The sequence below is a fragment of the Gobius niger genome (genome assembly GCF_951799975.1).
Source record: "Gobius niger genome assembly, chromosome: 1".
Lineage (NCBI taxonomy): Eukaryota > Metazoa > Chordata > Actinopteri > Gobiiformes > Gobiidae > Gobius > Gobius niger.
This window is the reverse complement of record NC_136852.1, coordinates 2,394,424-2,416,752: the sequence shown is the minus strand read 5'-3', so window position 1 is coordinate 2,416,752 and position 22,329 is coordinate 2,394,424. Positions and strand designations below refer to the sequence as shown.

At 48.2% G+C, this 22,329-nt stretch overlaps 1 protein-coding gene across 1 annotated transcript; it reads left to right on the top strand.

Moving 5' to 3' along the window:
• The first annotated feature begins 1,669 nt into the window (after positions 1-1,669).
• On the top strand, positions 1,670-21,730 carry coq8b (coenzyme Q8B). Its single transcript, XM_079561426.1, has 16 exons — positions 1,670-1,713; positions 3,275-3,456; positions 3,537-3,663; positions 6,775-6,974; positions 8,054-8,120; positions 12,161-12,235; positions 12,449-12,568; positions 12,634-12,719; positions 14,396-14,536; positions 15,578-15,659; positions 15,724-15,817; positions 17,632-17,773; positions 17,870-17,977; positions 18,041-18,106; positions 19,511-19,597; positions 21,427-21,730. Coding segments are annotated over exons 1-16 (1,881 nt in total). The 5' UTR covers positions 1,670-1,712; the 3' UTR covers position 21,730.
• Positions 21,731-22,329: the final 599 nt, after the last annotated feature.

Genomic DNA, 22,329 nt, shown 5'->3' with positions numbered 1-22,329 from the left:
GGGGTTAAGAGGATATTTCAACTAAATTAAAGAAAACAGCTCGAGTTTCCTTTACCTGACAGTATTTACCTCTGTTTTTTAGATCACGCCTTGAAAATGTGACTTCAACTTGTGATAGGACAACTGGAAGTGACATCAGACAAAAAAATATAAATATATATATTTGAAGAAATATATCTCGGGGTAAAAAAAATGTGAACATGTGAAGAAATATTTAAAAAAATCATAATTAGTGCATTATGCAACTTTTTATGTTGAATAAAAAAAGTTGATATTTGTGTGTATTTGACCTTAGTGACCCAGTGGCTGTGTGAGTGGTCAGCATGGCGCCTTTACTTTCCATCACAGTGGTCTCTACAACGCTCCAGGATCAATTGTTTGGAAAGTTTTCATGGCTTGCTCTCATCAGCAAACCTACAAAACAATTGATCCTGGATCGTTGTAGAGACCACTGTGATCGAAAGTAAAGGCGCCATGCTGACCACTCACAGCCGCTGCGTCTCTACAAGGTCAACTACACACAAATATCAACTTTTTTTTCCACATAAAAAGTTGCATAATGTACTTTTAACCTCTTAACTCCCGCCTGAACCGAGAGGATCTTTTTCCTCGCGTCATCACATTTTTTTCCCATCATTTTTTTGTTGGGCATTCAACTCATTTTTGTAACTTTTTGTCATTTTTTTTCATACATTTTTGTCAAATTTTTGTAATATTGTTGTCAAATTTTTATCACATTTTTGTAATGTTTTTGTAACATTTTGTCACATTTTTGTCATTTTTTTGTCACATTTTTATCACATTTTTGTCACATTTTTATCACATTTTTATCACATGTTTTCATCCATTTTTTGTCACATTTTTGTCATTTTTTTGTCACATTTTGTCACATTTTTATCATTTTTTGTCACATTTTTGTCATTTTTTTGTCACTTTTTTGTCATTTTTTGTCACATTTTTGTCACATTTTTGTCATTTTTTTGTCATTTTTTTTGTCACATTTTTGTCACTTTTTAGTCATTTTTTTGGTCATTTTTTTGTTACATTTTTGTCACTTTTTTGTCACATTTTTGTCACATTTTTGTCATTTTTTTGTCACTTTTTTGTCATTTTTTTATCACATTTTTGTCACATTTTGGTCATTTTGTCATCAATTTTTCATCTCTTTTTTGTCAATGTTTTCTCACTTTTTGTCCCATTTCCATCATTGTTTTCGTCTCAGCTTTTTTCCAGAAGCTTTTGGACTGGGTTAAAGCCAAACTGGAGAAAATGTGCTCGGTTCAGGTGGGAGTTAAGGGGTTAATATCCAAATTGGATTAGACAATAAAACTAGTGAACACTTAAAATATAATTAAACATAAATAGGAAGGGGACAGAACTTCATTACAGCGTGTTATTACTTGTATTTTCAATATTTCAAAATCATAAACCTGTTTATGAAGCACGTGCACTTGACACACCTTTGTTTCCCATTGGCCACTGTCCCTCCCTGTCCCCGCCTCTCTGTTATATTCACACGTCAATCATCGGGTTTCCTGCACTCCCATTGGCTGCATCTCTAAATCCCGCCCGGTTTACCTTTCAGACCCTCTGCCATTGGTTGGTTTACGCGTCTAGCACTTCCGGGTTGAAGCGTTGCAAAACAGTCCGTGGACAGAGCAGCTCGGAGAGGACAGACAGGACGGAAACATCTGAAATACAGCTATAACAACAGTAAGTGTGGTTTTATATTTAAACTAACAATCCTTCTGACGTTGGATGATGTCATTTGTGAAGCATGTTCCGTAATGTGGCCGCATTTTCCGCATAGCTTGGATTTGAGGCGCTGCGTTAGACAAGGTTACGAGCTAATAGCGAGGGTTGGTTATGTAGCTCCAATAAATGACCCTAAAGGAAGATACTTTATACTGCCTATGTGTTAAAAATGTGTTACGTACTGTGTAAATGTGCAACGTACTGTATAAATGTGCTACGTACTGTGTAAATGTGTTACGTACTGTGTAAAATGTGTTACGTTTTGTGTAATTGTGTTACGTACTGTCGTGCGCACGTGAGACAAGGCTTCATAATGAGCCAGAAAACAATAATAAACCTTCTTATTTACATTTCCGCATATTTTTAGAATAGATTTTCGTGTTGATGTTAAAGCATGTTTTGTGTCACATCTCACAGGCTTTACATGTTTTCAGTAGTAGTAGTAGTAGTAGTAGTAGTAGTAGTAGTAGTAGTAGTAGTAGTAGTAGTAGTAGTAGTAGTAGTAGTAGTTCTGCAGCCGTTACAGTCGTCTAACCTGCTGGAGGCAAACACATGGATCAGTCTCTCTAAGTCTGGTTTTGACTCTATTCCTCTGATCTGAGCCATGTTTTTCAGATGGTGAAAAGCTGCTGATGTTATTGCTTTGATGTGGCTGTTTAACCTCTTACCACCCGCCTGAACCACATGCATTCTGTCCTCGTTGGCCATTATATAGGCCTGTGTAACACCTCATTTGAAAGCTAAGACTCACAGAACTGATCTTTTTCCTCGCGCCGCTGCTGTGTTGTCTCACCTTTTTTATGTTTTTTTTTTCCTTTTCTTTTTTTTTCCATTTTTGTCATTTTTTGGTTGATTTTTTTGTCATTTTTTTGTTGAATTTTTGTCACATTTTTGTTGCGTTTTAGTCATTTTTTTGTCACATTTTTGTCATTTTTTGGTTGAATTTTTGTCATTTTTTTGTTGCGTTATTGTCACATTTTTGTCACATTTTTGTCATTTTTTGGTTGAATTTTTGTCATTTTTGTGTCACATTTTTGTCATTTTTTGGTAGAATTTTTGTCATTTTTTTGTTGCGTTTTTGTCACATTTTTGTTGAATTTTTGTCATTTTTGTGTCACATTTTTGTCACATTTTTGTCATTTTTTGGTTGAATTTTTGTCTTTTTTTGCTTAATTTTTGGAATTTTTTTGCTGAGTTTTTGTCACATTTTTGTTGCGTTTACATCCTTGTTTTCTCATTTTTTGTGGCTGTTTTTGTGCTTTTTTTCCCAAGAATCTTTTTGATTAGGGTAAAGCCAAACTGGAGAAAATGGGATCCGTTCAGGTGGGAGTTAAGAGGTTAAGTTCAGGTCTGAGTCCATGATCACTCCCAGATCCTCCTCAGAGTATCCACGGAAATGACACTTGACAGGACAGAGTTGTGGATGCTGTAGTGTCTCTCTCTTCAGGGATGCAGGAGTATCAGTTGTACTAACCTTCTCTCCCCCCTCTCTCTCTCCCCCCCCCTCTCTCTCTCTCAGTGCTGCTGTCCGAGGTGCTGCAGGTCCTCCGCGGGGCCGGTAAAGTGGGCTCCGCTCTGGCCTGCACTCAGGGGGAGCAGCTGCGGCTCATGGCCTGTAACTCGACGCTCTTCAGCGGGGCCCGGGCGGCGCAGGAGCTGGTGGAGGGGCTGCTGGGCTCCGTCATGGGGGGGAAGTCCACGGTGAGGGAAGATCTAAACGCGCTCAGAGATGTGTTCTCTCTGCATGTTTTAATAGTCACTTCTCTCCGTGTGTGTTTCAGTCCGGCTCCATCGAGGAGGACGTGTTTCCAGACATCGACCCGGAGGAAGCGGCCAAGTGGTCCATGGACGCTCAGTTTTACGGAGACGCAGAGCAGAGTCAGGCGCCGACCGGGGCGGCGTCCACAGGTGAGGGCGACGACCGGCACGACGTATTGCAATCAGTGAAAGAAAACACAGCTCCTGGTGGACTGGTGGGCTGGTGGACTGGTGGACTGGTGGACTGGGGGACTGGGGGACTGGGGGACTGGGGACTGGGGGACTGGGGGACTGAGGGACTGGGGGACTGGGGACTGGGGGACTGGGGGACTGGGGGACTGAGGGACTGGGGACTGGGGGACTGAGGGACTGGGGGACTGGGGACTGGGGACTGGGGGACTGGGGGACTGGGGACTGGGGGACTGGGGGACTGGGGGACTGAGGGACTGGGGACTGGGGGACTGAGGGACTGGGGGACTGGGGACTGGGGGACTGAGGGACTGAGGGACTGGGGACTGAGGGACTGGGGACTGGGGGACTGAGGGACTGGGGGACTGGGGACTGGGGGACTGGGGGACTGAGGGACTGGGGACTTGGGGACTGGCGGACTGGGGGACTGGGGACTGGGGGACTGAGGGACTGGGGACTGGGGGACTGAGGGACTGAGGGACTGAGGGACTGGGGGACTGGGGGACTGGGGACTTGGGGACTGGGGGACTGGGGGACTGGGGACTGGGGGACTGAGGGACTGGGGACTGGGGGACTGAGGGACTGGGGGACTGGGGGACTGGTGGGCTGGGGGACTGAGGGACTGGGGGACTGGGGGACTGGTGGACTGGTGGACTGGTGGGCTGGTGGACAGGGGGGCTGGGGGACTGAGGGACTGGGGGACTGGGGGACTGGTGGACTGGTGGACTGGTGGACTGGTGGGCTGGTGGACAGGGGGGCTGGGGGACTGAGGGACTGGGGGACTGGTGGACTGGTGGACTGGTGGACTGGGGGGCTGGTGGACAGGGGGGCTGGGGGACTGAGGGACTGGGGGACTGGTGGACTTGTGGACTGGTGGACTGGTGGGCTGGTGGACAGGGGGGCTGGTGGACAGGGGGGCTGGGGGACTGAGGGACTGGGGGACTGGTGGACTGGTGGACTGAGGGACTGGGGGGCTGGTGGACAGGGGGGCTGGGGGACTGAGGGACTGGGGGACTGGTGGACTTGTGGACTGGTGGACTGGTGGGCTGGTGGACAGGGGGGCTGGTGGACAGGGGGGCTGGGGGACTGAGGGACTGGGGGACTGGTGGACTGGTGGACTGGTGGACTGGTGGACTGGTGGGCTGGTGGGCTGGGGGGCTGGGGGGCTGGGGGACTGGGGGACTGGTGGACTGGTGGACTGGTGGGCTGGGGGGCTGGTGGGCTGGTGGACAGGGGGGCTGGTGGACAGGGGGGCTGGGGGACTGAGGGACTGGGGGACTGGTGGACTGGTGGACTGGTGGACTGGTGGACTGGTGGGCTGGTGGGCTGGTGGGCTGGGGGGCTGGGGGGCTGGGGGGCTGGGGGACTGGGGGACTGGTGGACTTGTGGACTGGTGGGCTGGTGGACAGGGGGGCTGGGGGACTGAGGGACTGAGGGACTGGGGGACTGGTGGACTGGTGGACTGGTGGACTGGTGGACTGGCCCATGGCTGGATCAGGGACGGCATGAAGCTCCAGCAGGGGAGTCATTTGGAACATTATAAGTTGAAGATGGACTGAAACTCAGCTCCCAAATCTACTGCCAGTTTTTAGAGGATGTTTCTTTAAGCAGTGGAACCGACAAAGTCTGTCCAGATTCACTCTCATCTCCTCAATCAATCAAATGTATTTATACATATTTAAAATGGGGCGTCACGGTAGCACAGCGGTGAACGCTCGTGCTTCACAGCTAGAAGGTCCCGGGTTTGATTCCCACCAGGACGGGGCCTTTCTGTGTGGAGTTTGCATGTTCTCCCCGTGTCTGCGTACGTTTCCTCCGGGTACTCTGGTTTCCCCTACCACTAAAACATGTGCAATAGGTGAATCCTCCAGCCAGGTGATTCTGACCATCAGCCTGGCTCCACATCATGGAGATGGGGCCCCGGGCGCGGCACTGCCGTCGCCCACTGCTCCTTACGGGTCGCCCCAGCGGCATCGAAGGATGGGTTAAATGCAGAGGACAAATTTCCCTACGGGGACAATAAAGTAAACAAACAAACAAATAAAAACAAGTATTGTTTACCAAAGTGCTTCACAAAAGGTCTCGGGCAGGGGTTAGGCAAGTTTTCTTGGCGGAGGTCGATTTTCTTAACTGTAAATAGACCGAGGGCTGAAGCCTCTGATTATTGCCTAAAGTAAAGCACAACACTGGAAAAATGACCATCTTAAATTAGATAAATGACTTGAAATTGCTTTAATTGAAGTTCTTCTTTGTTGAATTTGAGTTGGTTTGAACTAATCCAAGATACAAATGCTACAGCGCCAACGGAACAAGAATAAAACCCACGTGAAATCAGAGAAATAATTGTTTTTCACTTGAAATGACACAAAATAATCTGAATTAAGAGAATAAGTAATACTAGAGGTTTTATCTCATCGAAGACTAGGTCAAATCGACTTTAATCTCTTAGTTCAAGTAGATTTATGTCATTTCTTGCTTAAATTTTTTCCAGTGCATTTCTTCCAAATGCCGGTGTTGTACATAATATATGCCCTAATTGGGTGTATTGACAGTATTTCTACCTTTATTTCTACCGTTCTAATAATGTTCAAAGCACTCTCTGATTTGTGTAATAATGTTTCTCTAAATCATCCTGAGGGCCAGAGGTTCTGTGCTGAGGGGCCGGATTTGGCCCCTGGGCCTGACGTTGCCGACCCCTGGTCTGGGGTTCACAACACACAGAGGCAGAGCACGAACGGCCCGGACCTTGGCCATGACATGTGCTAGTGTAGTGTTTAAAAAGTGCCTTAAGCCAGGTTTAAACTGGGCTTAAGTGGAGCGGCAGGTCAGTCCAGAGTTTGGGAGCTGCAACAGAGAAACATCAGAACATAAAACCTCTGATCATTCGGAGTCGTCAGGTTTCACTTTTGGGACTGACCTCCGTGACCTTAGACACTTCCGGTCAGTTACAGCTGAAAACGGCTCCAATGGCCTTTCAGTTTTGCACAGTTTAGAGTTTGAAAATGTGAAGGAAAGTCTCGTATATAAAACTATAATAACTCGTCTCACATCTGGGTCTGCGTCTGTGCTCAGGCTCCGCCCCCTCCCCGGGCGCGGCTCCGATGGGCTCCAGCTCGCGGTTCCTCCACACGTCGGCCTCCGCCCTGCACCACCTGCACCGTCTGCAGCTGCTCCAGACCCGGAGAGTCCACAGCACCGTGCGCCTCACCCCCGAGGACATGAAGAAGGCCCGAGAGGCCAAACTGCCCGGCGCCAAGCCCGCGCGACAGAAGGTACGACCGCGGCGGGGGCGAGCTGCCACTTTGGCTTATTTAAGGCGAAAGGGGAAAAGATCATTCAGTGTAGAGAGATCAGTTTGAAACCTTTGCTGTGGCAGACATCTCATGTTCATTTCATGTTAAAAATGTGCCTTTTTTTCTGCTGATATATTAGTTACAGGGATTTTGGATCTGTCAAAATTCAACCTTGTTTTGTGCGGTTCACAGATCAATAAATTACGAAGGAATTAGAAAGATGAAAAATACAACCTTCCAAATCTAGTGAAGTCCCAGAGCCTTATTCTGCCCGTGAGCTTGGACCGAACAATTTGTTCAAATAAGCAAAACTGTGTCCGGTCTTCGACATAAAGAGTGCAAGAGCTTTGGGAACTGTGTTCAAGAGATTAAGTGGTCAATTGTTGTTCAAGTTTTTGACAGCGGAGCAGGGCCGTGCAGAGAGCTCCCGAGGGGCAGGGGCTCAGGGCAGCCCCCACATTAACAGTGCCCACTGACCATAGATATGTTTTTTTTGTATACATCATGTTGATTTCAAATCCATTTGATTTCTAGGCTTATGAATTTATTTAATATTGATTTTTTTATTATTATTATAATTTCCCCCCCCATTATGTTAGTATATATTACACACAGACTTACAACTATTTGTCTTCTTCACTTCCGTCTCTTCACGGGGCCGTGGCTGAAACGGGGCCTTAGGAAAAGGACAATTGAGAATGTCTGGGTTTCACCTTGTTGTATGAGAATATAAAGCTGAGATGATGTGACAGACTGAGACGAAACAAAGCGTTTTGAAGCACTAGATTTACAGACTGTTCCTCTTCCTCATTCTGAGCTGCTGCAGGACAGAGGGCATTGAAATCACAAACCAACGAGGGGCAAAGCAGCTAATAGGGCTTGTTCTAACTGAATCAATGGAAAGGACCACGGGAAAGCTTGATAAAATACAAATACAAATACAGATATGGAGAGAAAAGGGCACTTGGGGGCATGAAGTTTTGAATTTACTGTATTCTATTGAGAAATACTTTAAAACCCGACAGTCTGTCTCACTCCCCTTTATCCTCATTGATCAGCTGAGCGAGCGCGCCAGAGAGAGGAAGGTCCCGGCCACGAGGATCAGTCGCCTGGTGAACTTCGGAGGTGAGTGTTTATGTGAAGCTGTGAGGTCACACAGAGGTCACAGAGGTCACAGAGGCCACACAGAGGCCACACAGAGGCCACACAGAGGCCACACAGAGGCCACACAGAGGTCACAGAGGCCACACAGAGGTCACACAGAGGTCACACAGAGGCCACACAGAGGTCACACAGAGGCCACACAGAGGTCACAGAGGCCACACAGAGGCCACACAGAGGTCACACAGAGGACTCACAGAGGCCACACAGAGGTCACACAGAGGTCACACAGAGGTCACACAGAGGCCACACAGAGGTCACACAGAGGCCACACAGAGGTCACACAGAGGCCACACAGAGGTCTCACAGAGGCCACACAGAGGTCACACAGAGGTCACACAGAGGCCACACAGAGGCCACACAGAGGCCACACAGAGGTCACACAGAGGTCACACAGAGGACTCACAGAGGCCACACAGAGGTCACACAGAGGTCACACAGAGGTCACACAGAGGCCACACAGAGGCCACACAGAGGCCACACAGAGGCCACACAGAGGCCACACAGAGGCCACACAGAGGTCACACAGAGGTCACACAGAGGTCACACAGAGGCCACACAGAGGCCACACAGAGGCCACACAGATGTCACACACAGGTCACACACAGGTCACACAGAGGCCACACAGAGGCCACACAGAGGCCACAGAGGCCACACAGAGGCCACAGAGGCCACACAGAGGTCACACAGAGGCCACACAGAGGTCACACAGAGGCCACACAGAGGTCACACAGAGGCCACACAGAGGCCACACAGATGTCACACACAGGTCACACACAGGTCACACAGAGGCCACACAGAGGCCACACAGAGGCCACAGAGGCCACACAGAGGCCACACAGAGGCCACACAGAGGCCACAGAGGCCACACAGAGGCCCCACAGAGGTCACACAGAGGTCACACAGAGGCCACACAGAGGCCACACAGAGGCCACACAGATGTCACACACAGGTCACACACAGGCCACACAGAGGCCACACAGAGGCCACACAGAGGCCACACAGAGGCCACACAGAGGTCACACACAGGTCACACACAGGTCACACAGAGGCCACACAGAGGCCACACAGAGGCCACACAGAGGCCACACAGAGGTCTCACAGAGGCCACACAGAGGCCACACAGAGGCCACACAGAGGTCTCACAGAGGCCACACAGAGGTCACACAGAGGCCACACAGAGGCCACACAGAGGCCACACAGAGGCCACACAGAGGTCTCACAGAGGCCACACAGAGGCCACACAGAGGTCTCACAGAGGCCACACAGAGGCCACACAGATGTCACACACAGGTCACACACAGGTCACACAGAGGTCACACAGAGGCCACACAGAGGTCTCACAGAGGCCACACAGAGGCCACACAGATGTCACACACAGGTCACACACAGGTCACACAGAGGCCACACAGAGGCCACACAGAGGCCACACAGAGGCCTCACAGAGGTCACACAGAGGCCACACAGAGGCCACACAGAGGCCACACAGAGGCCACACAGAGGCCTCACAGAGGTCACACAGAGGCCACACAGAGGCCTCACAGAGGCCACACAGAGGCCACACAGAGGCCACACACAGGTCACACAGAGGCCACACAGAGGCCACACAGAGGCCACACAGAGGCCACACAGAGGCCACACAGAGGCCACACAGAGGTCACACACAGGTCACACACAGGTCACACAGAGGCCACACAGAGGCCACACAGAGGTCACACAGAGGTCACACAGAGGTCACACAGAGGCCACACAGAGGCCACACAGAGGTCACACAGAGGCCACACAGAGGCCACACAGAGGCCACACAGAGGCCACACAGAGGCCACACAGAGGCCACACAGAGGCCACACAGAGGCCACACAGAGGCCACACAGAGGCCACACAGAGGTCACACAGAGGTCACACAGAGGTCACACAGAGGCCACACAGAGGCCACACAGAGGCCACACAGAGGTCACACAGAGGTCACACAGAGGCCACACAGAGGTCTCACAGAGGTCACACAGAGGTCTCACAGAGGCCACACAGAGGCCACACAGAGGCCACACAGATGTCACACAGAGGTCACACACAGGTCACACACAGGCCACACAGAGGTCACACAGAGGCCACACAGAGGCCACACAGAGGCCACACAGAGGTCACACAGAGGCCACACAGAGGCCACACAGAGGTCACACAGAGGTCACACAGAGGCCACACAGAGGCCACACAGAGGTCACACAGAGGTCACACAGAGGTCTCACAGAGGTCTCACAGAGGCCACACAGAGGTCTCACAGAGGTCACACAGAGGACTCACAGAGGCCACACAGAGGTCACACAGAGGTCACACAGAGGTCACACAGAGGCCACACAGAGGCCACACAGAGGCCACACAGAGGTCACACAGAGGCCACACAGAGGTCTCACAGAGGCCACACAGAGGTCACACAGAGGTCACACAGAGGCCACACAGAGGTCACACAGAGGCCACACAGAGGCCACACAGAGGTCACACAGAGGACTCACAGAGGCCACACAGAGGTCACACAGAGGTCACACAGAGGTCACACAGAGGCCACACAGAGGCCACACAGAGGCCACACAGAGGCCACACAGAGGCCACACAGAGGTCACAGAGGCCACACAGAGGCCACACAGAGGCCACACAGAGGCCACACAGAGGCCACACAGAGGCCACACAGAGGTCACAGAGGCCACACAGAGGTCACACAGAGGCCACACAGAGGTCACACAGATGTCACACACAGGTCACACACAGGTCACACACAGGTCACACAGAGGCCACACAGAGGCCACACAGAGGTCACACAGAGGCCACACAGAGGCCACACAGAGGCCACACAGAGGCCACACAGAGGCCACACAGAGGCCACACAGAGGTCTCACAGAGGCCACACAGAGGCCACACAGAGGTCACACACAGGTCACACAGAGGTCACACAGAGGCCACACAGAGGTCTCACAGAGGCCACACAGAGGCCACACAGATGTCACACACAGGTCACACACAGGTCACACAGAGGTCACACAGAGGCCACACAGAGGTCTCACAGAGGCCACACAGAGGCCACACAGATGTCACACACAGGTCACACACAGGTCACACAGAGGCCACACAGAGGCCACACAGAGGCCACACAGAGGCCACACAGAGGCCACACAGAGGCCACACAGAGGTCTCACAGAGGCCACACAGAGGCCACACAGATGTCACACACAGGTCACACACAGGTCACACAGAGGCCACACAGAGGCCACACAGAGGCCACACAGAGGCCTCACAGAGGTCACACAGAGGCCACACAGAGGCCACACAGAGGCCACACAGAGGCCACACAGAGGCCTCACAGAGGTCACACAGAGGCCACACAGAGGCCACACAGAGGCCACACAGAGGCCACACACAGGTCACACAGAGGCCACACAGAGGCCACACAGAGGCCACACAGAGGCCACACAGATGTCACACAGAGGTCACACACAGGTCACACAGAGGCCACACAGAGGCCACACAGAGGCCACACAGAGGCCACACAGAGGCCACACAGAGGTCACACAGAGGCCACACAGAGGCCACACAGAGGCCACACAGAGGCCACACAGAGGCCACACAGAGGTCACACAGAGGCCACACAGAGGCCACACAGAGGCCACACAGAGGCCACACAGAGGCCACACAGAGGCCACACAGAGGCCACACAGAGGCCACACAGAGGCCACACAGAGGTCACACAGAGGCCACACAGAGGTCACACAGAGGCCACACAGAGGCCACACAGAGGTCACACAGAGGCCACACAGAGGTCACACAGAGGCCACACAGAGGCCACACAGAGGCCACACAGAGGCCACACAGAGGTCACACAGAGGCCACACAGAGGTCACACAGAGGCCACACAGAGGTCTCACAGAGGTCACACAGAGGTCTCACAGAGGCCACACAGAGGCCACACAGAGGTCACACAGAGGTCACACAGGTGTTCTCTGGTCCGTCCGCAGGTTTGGCCGTGGGGCTGGGATTCGGAGCCATCGCTGAAGTGGCCAAACAGTCTCTGGGAGGAAAGAGCAAAGGAGGTTCGTTCATGTTTAATCAGTTTTACAGAGACATGTCCTGCACTCTGGGCTTTTCTGAGCTTTTATCTCTGTTGTAAAGTGGGTGAAGTTGTTTCCAGATGTTTTGTGCTAGACTGACGAGTAAAGAGAGGGGAATGTATTCACAAAAAGAATGAAAGAGGAGACAAACAAAAGCTGCAGTGATGAAGACGCCTTCTGTCTCCCGTGTCACAGACATGAACGCTCTGCTGGACTCGCCTCTTCTGTCCGAGGCCAACGCCGAGAGGATCGTCAACACGCTGTGTAAAGTGCGAGGCGCCGCGCTGAAGATCGGCCAGATGCTGAGTATCCAAGGTACGGCCGCTCGGCTACACTTCAGCCAGAACGACAGGGTTTCACCGAGACTGTGTGTGTTTCAGACAACTCCTTCATCAACCCACAGCTGCAGAAGATCTTCGAGAGGGTCCGGCAGAGCGCAGACTTCATGCCCGTCTGGCAGATGAACGTAAGACAAGCGGGAGGAGGGTCCGAGGGGGGAAACGGCACGGGAAGTCAATAAAGTAGAGCCTTAAATATCATTGAAAGGCATTTAAATAACCCAAATGTAAAAGGGTTCAGAGGTTAAGGGTGTATTCAGACCAGAAAAGTCCTTGTTCCGGATCAGAAGCGAACTTTATTTTTTCGTTTGGTGCAGTTCGTATTCAGACTGTACTTTTTGCAAGAGAACTATATCTTGTAAACACGTGTGTGACGATCGAGGCTCCCATTGGACGGCAAGGACCACAACAAATGAAATAAAATGAACATTTGACGCTTACTATGATAATAAAAGAAACGTGAGAGGCTAAACCACTGACCTTTAACCTCAGCTTCACCGGAGCAGCTGGAGGAGGAGGAGGTTTGTGTGGATGAAGGGTCGTCTGCTGAGCTTAGGGCTGAAACAACTAATCGATTAAACGACAACTAATCGATTAAACGACAACTAATCGATTACTGAAATAGTTGTCAACTATTTCAGTAATCGATTAATCGTTTTCTAGTGAACACAGACTAAAATAGAGCAAAAAAGACATGACAATTATGTATTTTGGATGAAAACCTACTTTATTTTTAAAGTGAGGGTCTGTAGTGTTTTGTACATCGTAAATTTCATCAATATCTGTCTTTGCCTCGTCCAATCAGAAAGCAGAATTAGCACAAAGAGCCTCCAACAAATGTTTACTTTAAGTTTGCTCCATCAACATGTTTTCAAGCGGCGCCACTTTAGCTCTATGTGGTCAAAAAATGGAAAAAATACCATTTCCGTGCACCTTTCATAGCCAAGCGATTAATCGTGAAAATAATCTGTAGATAAATCGATTATCAAAATAATCGTTAGCTGCAGCCCTAGCTGAGCTGTTTGTTTCCATTATGTCCACGGGACAAACTGTTGGTCTTGATGCTCCACTTTTCTTTAATGCGTCTCGTACTTTCATTTAAGTTTGGCGAAGTTTTTTCCACTTTGACGCCGCGGCTGTTCCGGAGACGCTCGAAGCCTCTCTTCATTTTCTCGCTAAACACAAACGCATTTTTGTGTGTCTTTTCTCACAGTTGTGTTTGTGCATCTGCCTAAATATCCAGGAGCTCCAGGTCTGTCCACGGCTCATTGTTTGTAGCATCCATTCAATATTAGCGTTAGCAGCCGCGAAGGGATAACTTTTCTCACGGTGCCTTGCTACGGTGGCTTGTTAAGCCCAAAAAGGTGCATGTTTCCCACAGTTGTTTCGGATCAACAGTGGTTTATATTCACACCTGGAGCAAACTGGACCAGAGTCCGTTTGGAAGCCGGACCGAGACCACCTGAAAAAGTGGGTCTCGATCCGGTTCCTTGAATCCGCACCAGGATTCGTTTGTTGTTTCACACCTGAATAAAAAATCCGGAGCAGCGTTCAAAACGAACCCTGATCCGTTTAAAGTGGACCAAACAGTGCAGGTCTGAATACACCCTAAAAGAACAGGATCAATTGCAGATTTCTTTCTAAAATCTTGGATACTAACTACTAATATGACCACAGAAATGATCCAAGCCGTCATTAGAAAGCAGTTTAAACAGTGGGGGCCATAGAATACAGCCCTGTGGCCGTCCTGTGTCCGTGAGCACCGTGAGTTGTAAATGCGTTTGTTTTATCTGTGAATGTTCAGAAAGTCCTGGAGGAGAACCTGGGCGCTGGGTGGAGGGACCAGCTGGAGTCGTTCGAGGACAAACCGTTCGCGGCGGCGTCCATCGGTCAGGTCCATCACGGCGTGCTGAAGGACGGACGCGAGATCGCCATGAAGATCCAGGTACAGACGGAGCAGGGGCTGGTTCTGACGTGTCTACAGAGGCGCCCTCTGCAGGACAGTGTCAGGACAACGCCGTGACCAGGAGACGGTCCGGCTGAGGACGCATGAGGCTTTCTCTAATCTGGAAACAATGAAACCCAGAAACGTCCTCTGTATTTCTCCGACCACAGCACACGCTCTGTTAACCCCTTAACTCCCACCTGAACCGAGCACATTTTCTCCAGTTTGGCTTTACCCCAGTCCAAAAGCTTCTGGACAAAAGCTGTGAAAATAGCAACAAAGCTGTGCCGAAAACAATGATGGAAATGTGACAAAAAAGTGCCGAAAAATTGATGGAAAAAGTGGCAAAAATGTCACAAGAAATTGACAAAAAATGACAAAAATGTGACCAAAAAATGACCAAAAAAATTGATAAAAATTGACCAAAAAATGAAAAAAAATTGACAAAAAATTACCAAAAAATGACCAAAAAATGACCAAAAAATTACAAAAATGTAATAAATATTTGACAAAAAAATTACAAAAATGTGATAAATATTTGACAAAAAAATTAGAAAAAATGACCAAAAAAAATTAAAAAATGTGACTAAAATGTGATATAAATATGACAAAAAATGACCAAAATATAACAAAAAAATGACAAAATTTGATAAAAAATTGACGATTTAAATAAAAAAAATGTGACAAAAAATTACAAAAAAATTACAAAGAACAAAAAATGCCCAAAAAATGTGATAAAAATTTACGAAAAAATGACAAGAATTGACAAAAAAATAACACAAAAATGTGATAAAAATTGACCAAAAAATGAAAAAAATGTGACAAAAAATGACAAAAAAATTACAAAAATGTGACAAAAATGTGATAAAAAATTACAAAAATGAGTTGAATACCTAACAAAAAATGATGGAAAAGAAATCTGATGACGTGAGGAAAAAGATCCTCTCGGTTCTGGCGGGAGATAAGAGGTTAGACTCTGCTGCACTTTAGGAGGACGGGTTCGCCCTCTGATCTCTCTCACATGTGTGTGTGTTTTCGCAGTATCCCGGAGTGGCCGAGAGCATCCACAGCGACATCAACAACATGATGTCGGTGCTGAAGATGAGCCTCATTCTGCCCGACGGTAAAGTCACGCTCCCTCACCATCCGCCCAGTCGCTCAGGCTTAACCCGCTCTGTTCTCCTCAGGCCTGTTCGCGGACAGCAGTCTGGAGGTCCTGCAGAGGGAGCTGGTCTGGGAGTGCGACTACAAGAGAGAGGCCCAGTGCGCCAAGAAGTTCAGGTCAGTCCTGCACACGCCACAAACACGGGAGATCGGAGTGTGTGGACGCAACAAACACGGGAGACCAGGGACTTCATTCGGAAACAAATGTGACCCGTCGAGAGAACCTTTTATCCAAAATCGTTCAGTTGAAGCCACGAAGAAGCCTCTCCATGTTTAAGCTGCAGTATTGGTATATTTAAAAGTGTAAACCTTTTAACCGGCTTGTTCAGGGAGATTTGGGGGTTGCAGTCGGGGCGTGGCTTTGTTTACCCAGTATGTAAATACACACAGACAAAGATTGAATCAGACGAGCTGAACCGTGGACGTGTTTAGAAGTGGGTTTGTTAATAACGAATTATGCGGCGCCGCTTCCTCATGAAGAGCCTTGAGCAAAGCAGCGACAGCGGGACAGAGACGCTGCTTTGCTCCCAGACAGGACCACACTTTAGCCAAAAGCTTCAGCCTTAAAAAAAGCTTCTGCAAAAGAACCAAACTGTAAGTTTCGTATGTTTTTATTCTGTTGGATTTTGCGTTTTTCGTTGATCTCTGACGTCTCGCTCTGTTTCCACGTTAGAAAACGCTCCTGTTTCCTTGTGTTGTTTGGGGAGGAGGTGCCGCTGCTTTGGTTTGCATTGTTGACACATCCTTTAGTTTTATACAGACGCCTGTTGTGGATCAGTTTCTGTGCGTTTGAGTGAACTCTGAAACACACACGACACGACGGGGGGCTTTACAGCGGCGTTATGTAAATGAGATGTAAATGAGCCAGGCCACAATTAGAGACAGGCCTTTATTTCTATTTGAGCAAAACAGACAGCCAGGAAAACGAAGAAAAACGAGATTTGTGTCCATTTGCACCTAAAATATTAGGTTCATTTATTAATGAACATTTCAAACCCTCTCCCAGCGGCTGGAACATTGACGCCTTTTATTTTGTCGGGACAACAGGAAGTGTTTCGTTGCTGTTAGCGGAGCTTTGACATCAGTGTCACTGCAGGTTTCGGTTTCGTTTTTACCGCGGACCGGATTATTTGTTGTTATCTCGTGTAAAAGGCGAGTTTAGACGGAGCGTTTGTGTTTGTGATCGATCATGAGACTGACCCGAGAGAAGACGAGACGCTCGCGCTGATGGGAGGAGTTATTTTGAGGCGGGACTGACCTGCACACGGAGCAGCTGGACGTGCTTTGAAGACGCGATGGAGACTTTATTAAAACCCTGGAGGGTCACACAATTTTTGTTGTTTGCCCTGTTTCCAAATATCGTCACAGGAGGTTTGAAAAGTGGCTAAATCTGTGTCAAAGTTACGCTCGGATCAGCTCCTCCGCAGCGTCCCCCTCGGCCCGGGTTCAGTTTGTTACTTCCTGCACGTGAGTTTTCATTTACACCAGTATGAGACACATTTACTAACATGGGGAACATTTCTACCGCTATAGTTTCTAAAAAAAGCCCCGGCCTGTTTTAGAGACCGGCTTTAATTTGCCTCCGCCAGCCGCGAACCCGGCCTCTGTCGGAGACCCGGCCTCTGTCGGAGACCCGGCCTCTGTCGGAGACCCGGCCGCTAATGGAATACAGGCCAGTATTAGAGAATTTACGGTATTTCCACTTCCTAAATTCAACTTGCCACATCTTCTCAGATTTCAGACACATTGTTGGAAACTTTGGAGACGACACTTTCACAGCTCTGTCCCGCTCAAAATGCCCCAAATCCGAGTCATGTCCCCCGTTCTCGTGATGGGTCACAAATACTTGACCTTTACTGAAGTCTTTACAGTTCAGAGCGAACACTGCGAAGCCTCTGCCGCCTCGTTGACCTGATCTCCTCTGTGCTTAGGAACCTGCTGGAGGGAAATGATTTCTTCGGCGTGCCGGAGGTCATCGACTCGCTCAGCGGGAGCAGAGTGCTGTCCATGGAGCTGGTGCAGGGCGTTCCTCTGGACAGATGTGTGGAGCTGGACCAGGACACCAGGAACCAGGTCAGAGCCCACAACACAGAGGAATAAACGTAGAACTACAATCACATTTCCATTCCGGTTTACTCTGCTGTTAACGATGTGGTCTCTTGGCCTCAGATCTGCTTCCGGATCCTGCAGCTGTGCCTCCGGGAGCTGTTCGAGTTCAGGTTCATGCAGACGGACCCGAACTGGTCCAACTTCTTCTACAACACGGAAAGCGACAAGGTACGAGTTGGGATAATCCTGGTCTCTGAAGCCTGATCTGTACTGACTGAGCCTCTGCTGAAGGTTTATCTGCTGGACTTCGGAGCCTGCAGAGACTACGAGCCGGCCTTCACCGACGACTACATCGAGGTGAGACCAGACGGATACGAAGCACTGCCATCACCGTGACAACACTGGCCGTTACTGACCACCACTGCTGGGACTGTGGATGGTCTAGTCGTTGATTTTGAGGGTTTTTCCAGATCCTCAAAATCAAACTATTGTCCAGACAGTCCCAAGTGTTGCCGTACAAAAGGGAATTCAGGCACATTTTCTTCAGTCATTTTTAAACAGATTTGCACTTTCTACAGTAAGTTATTCAGCTCTTTCACTGACTGAGCAACTTTTCCATTTTAATTATAATATTTAGGGTAGACGTCAAAGTGCTGCAGAGAGGCAGAGCATTTAAGCACACTTTATCTGGAGCTCTGCACTGCCATCCATCCAGCAGGCGAGGTGTCCTGCCTCTCTAGTCCGACATCAGGATTACATCCACAACAAGAACGTCCAGGAGCGCTTTTATTATCCTGCCTCAGGAAGGACTTAGTAATAATTAAAGAGGGGGTATTCTGATTTTTTCACTCACACAGCACCAGTCTATATCACACTACAATGATGACCAAACCTTCTGTTGGTCTGTAAATGCAGTAAATTAGAATAACTGCCTTGTATAAAATGTCTCTCTCAAAATGGCTGAAGTGAATGTCTTGAAATAGGCCTCTGTCTCTTTAAGAACCTCTGAGCCTTTAGACACGCCCCCTCCACACGCTGTCTGTGGCATCAGTGGGGAGGGGGTTCTGCTGAGGAGCAGTGGTCGGTTACTCGGCTGGTGACGAAAGCTCGGAGGCGTCTCCAGGAGGTGGGGGCGTTCCTAGGAGGACTCAGGCAAACCTATCCCTAAAATGGCCGCCATCAGAGTTTTTACAGATTACTCAAAAATACGTGAATGTGCCAAGGCAACACTTCAGGCATGTTTTTAATGAGGGAGTGACATAATAACATGATGGAAAGCTGGAAAAAGTCCATTTTGCATAATACCCCCCGCTTTAAACAATGACACAATTATTCTGAGGCGAAGGGCCATCCATCCTTCTTCTTCCCCTTATCTGAAGCCGGGTCGTGGGGGCAGCTCTGAGCAGAGATGCCCAGTCTTCCCGATCCACACACAGCTCCTCCAGCTGTTCTGAGGGGACCCAGAGGCGACACCAGGCCAGCTCGGAGACATGTCCTCCAGCTCCTCCCGGGTAGCTGAGCTCCTCACCCCCAGCCACCCTGAGGAGGAAGCTCATGTCGGCCGCTTGTATCCGTGATCTCGTCCTTTCGGTCGTTAGGTGAGGGCGGGAACGTAGACGGACTCGCTCCCTCTTCCCCACGACAGACCGACACAGCTCTGAGATGATCTGTGATGTTTCTCTCATTGTAAAGACAGTTATTGTGCCTCAGTGACCCTGCTCTGAAGTGTTTTCTCCGTGTTTTTTTCCATCTGCGTTGCAGGTGGTTCACGCGGCGTCGATCGGAGACAGAGACACCGTTCTGCAAAAGTCCATCGACCTCAAGTTCCTCACGGGCTTCGAGGCCAAGGTACGAACACGGACTTCACTGGGGTGACGGTAAATCTGGTGATATATTTAAGGCAAAGGAGGAGATCTCGTTTACAAGGCAATATCCAATTAACTCTTTGGAAGATATGCCAATTTACAAGATCCTGTTTAGCTCCAATGTCAAGAAATATGTGTGTGGGGAAAATGGCAAAATAGGTGGAAATTAGTTGGATAATATGGGGAAAATTTGGTGTATAAAATTGGGAGATTGGTGAAAAAAAACACAAAAAAAACAGGCAAAATGAGTAGGAAAAAACAGGGGGAAAATGGAGAGGTTGAGAACAAAGTGGTAGAAAAAAAGGGGAAAAAAATTGCAACATTTGGGGGGCGTGTAATTGTGGGAATAGAAACTAAAATGTGAAAAAAATATGGGGGGAGAATGGTGGTGGGGGAACTGAAGAAAATTGTTTGTATGTTTTCTGTCCTTTTGTAGTCCAGTGTTAATTTTGACAACATATTTTTATTTAGTTTTAGTCGTTTAACCTCTTAACTCCCACCTGAACGGATCCCATTTTCTCCAGTTTGGCTTTACCCCAATCAAAAAGCTTCTTGGGAAAAAAGCACCAAAACAGCCACAAAAAATGGGAAGAAAACAAGGATGTAAGTGCAACAAAAATGGGACAAACATTCTACAATTTTCAACAAATTTGTGAAAAAAATTGTTGAATTCTTTCACAAAAATTCAACAAAAATGTGACAAAAATTCTACCAAAAAAATGACAAAATTCAATAAAAATTTTACCAAAAAGAAAAAAAAAAACAACATAAAAAAGGTGACTCAACCCCTCAACAACGCGAGGAAAAAGATCAGTTTGTGGGTCTTAGCTTTCAAATGAGGTGTTACACAGACCTGTATAATAGCCAAAGAGGACAGAATGCATTTGGTTCAGGCGGGTGGTAAGAGTTTAATGAAAATGTAACTAAAATTGCAAGTAAACTTAGTCGACTTTGCATTAATAATATTCATTATAATCATATTTAGTCTTCTTCCTCTGCTTCATGGAGCTGCTCCTTTAACAGAGGATTTCCATGATCTGAGGCTCTTTCAGACGGTCAAAAGTTTGGGTGATTTTAGTCTCTCCTTTTCATTTTTATTTAGTCTTATTTTAGTCGACTAAAATATCTGGACATTTTCATAGTTTTAGTCTCATGAGAAACTTTTAATTTAGTTTTAGTCCAATTTTAGTCACAAAACTATTACTTTGACTAAAATTAACCCTGTTTTAGTCTGTTCAGGACATTTTTCTTTTAGAGCAACAGAGCCCTGTAAATGTAGATGTTTCTGGAAAAATGTCGCTTCATCATCGTAAAAGTCCCCAAACATGTGGGGCTAGGGCTGCTCGATTATTGAAAAAATAATAATCAAGTGACAAAAATCCAGCAAAAGTGAAAAAATTCCGGCAAAAAAAAAGACAAAAATCCAGCAAAAAAATGACAAAAATCCAGGAAAAAAATGACAAAAATCCAGCAAAAAAATGACAAAAATCCAGCAAAAAAATGACAAAAATCCAGCAAAAAAAGTGACAAAAATCCATTAAAAAAGACAAAAATCCATCAAAAAAGTAAAAAAAAAAAAAAAAAAAAAATAGAAAAAAATAATAAGGTTTTTAAAAAAGAAGAAAAAAATTAAAACAAATTATAATAGATTTTTTGCGATTATGCTAATTTTGTCATCGTTTACTGTTGTAATCGAAATCGTAATCGAATTTCGATTAATTGCACAGCCCTATGTGGGGCCTTCACACAGCCCGTCATAACCCTGAGTGTTTAAGTTGAAGCCCCTCCTCCTCTCTCCTCTGTCCCGCTCAGGCGATGAAGGAGGCGCACGTGGAGGCGGTGATGATCCTGGGGGAAGCCTTCGCCTCGTCGGAGCCCTTCGACTTCGGGGCGCAGAGCACCACGCAGCGCATCCAGAGCCTGGTGCCCGTGATGCTGCGGCACCGCCTCACGCCGCCGCCCGAGGAGACCTACTCCCTGCACCGCAAGATGGCCGGCTCCTTCCTCATCTGCTCCAAGCTGCAGGCCAAGATCCCCTGCAGGGACATGTTCCTGGAGGTTTACAACGGGTACAGGCAGAGGAAGGAGGAGGAGGCGGGGCGGGACAGCGCTTAGGGAGGGGTGGGCTGCTGCTGTAAGAGTCTGACCCACAGGGAAACTCACAGATCATTCACAGATGCATCAGTTCATCAGCAAAGGAGAGGCTCATTATTGGGGAAGCGGCTCCCCCTGGTGGCCGCGCATCATGCTCTTTGTGACTTCTTTAATCTGTAACTATTCCGGATCTGAATGTCGGCCTTACAGTTCTCTGCGGATGGAGCCAAGTGCTTGTCATTAAAGATATAAACTGTCATGTGACCACTCCATCCTCAGCAGGACGTTTATTTTTGGAAAACATTCCAGAAAACCGTTTCATCCTCCGAACACTGAACTGGACAAATAACCAACGAGAACTGACGTAAACGGCTTTGGGCGGCTGAGGATTTACACTTTACACTTCCATCTGAACTTGAAGCAGGAAAAAACAGCCAAAAACCTTCACCGTTTTGAGATGTTTAACAATGATCTGCTCTGTTCTTCACTCCTCACTCCGCCTTGTGAATATTACAGCTTCAAACACAACCACAGTCACAGGCGCTGCAGGTGGAAACATGGGAGACCAGACTCTCTTTACGATGTTTATTCTGTCGCTTTGAGCCGGAGATTTATCCAGGA

Excerpts from the sequence above, each read along its gene's own strand:
- coq8b (XM_079561426.1), top strand. Across the intron at positions 17,978-18,040 it reads ACAACACGGAAAGCGACAAG|GTTTATCTGCTGGACTTCGG; the intron begins GTACGAGTTGGG and ends CCTCTGCTGAAG. Across the intron at positions 18,107-19,510 it reads TCACCGACGACTACATCGAG|GTGGTTCACGCGGCGTCGAT; the intron begins GTGAGACCAGAC and ends TCTGCGTTGCAG.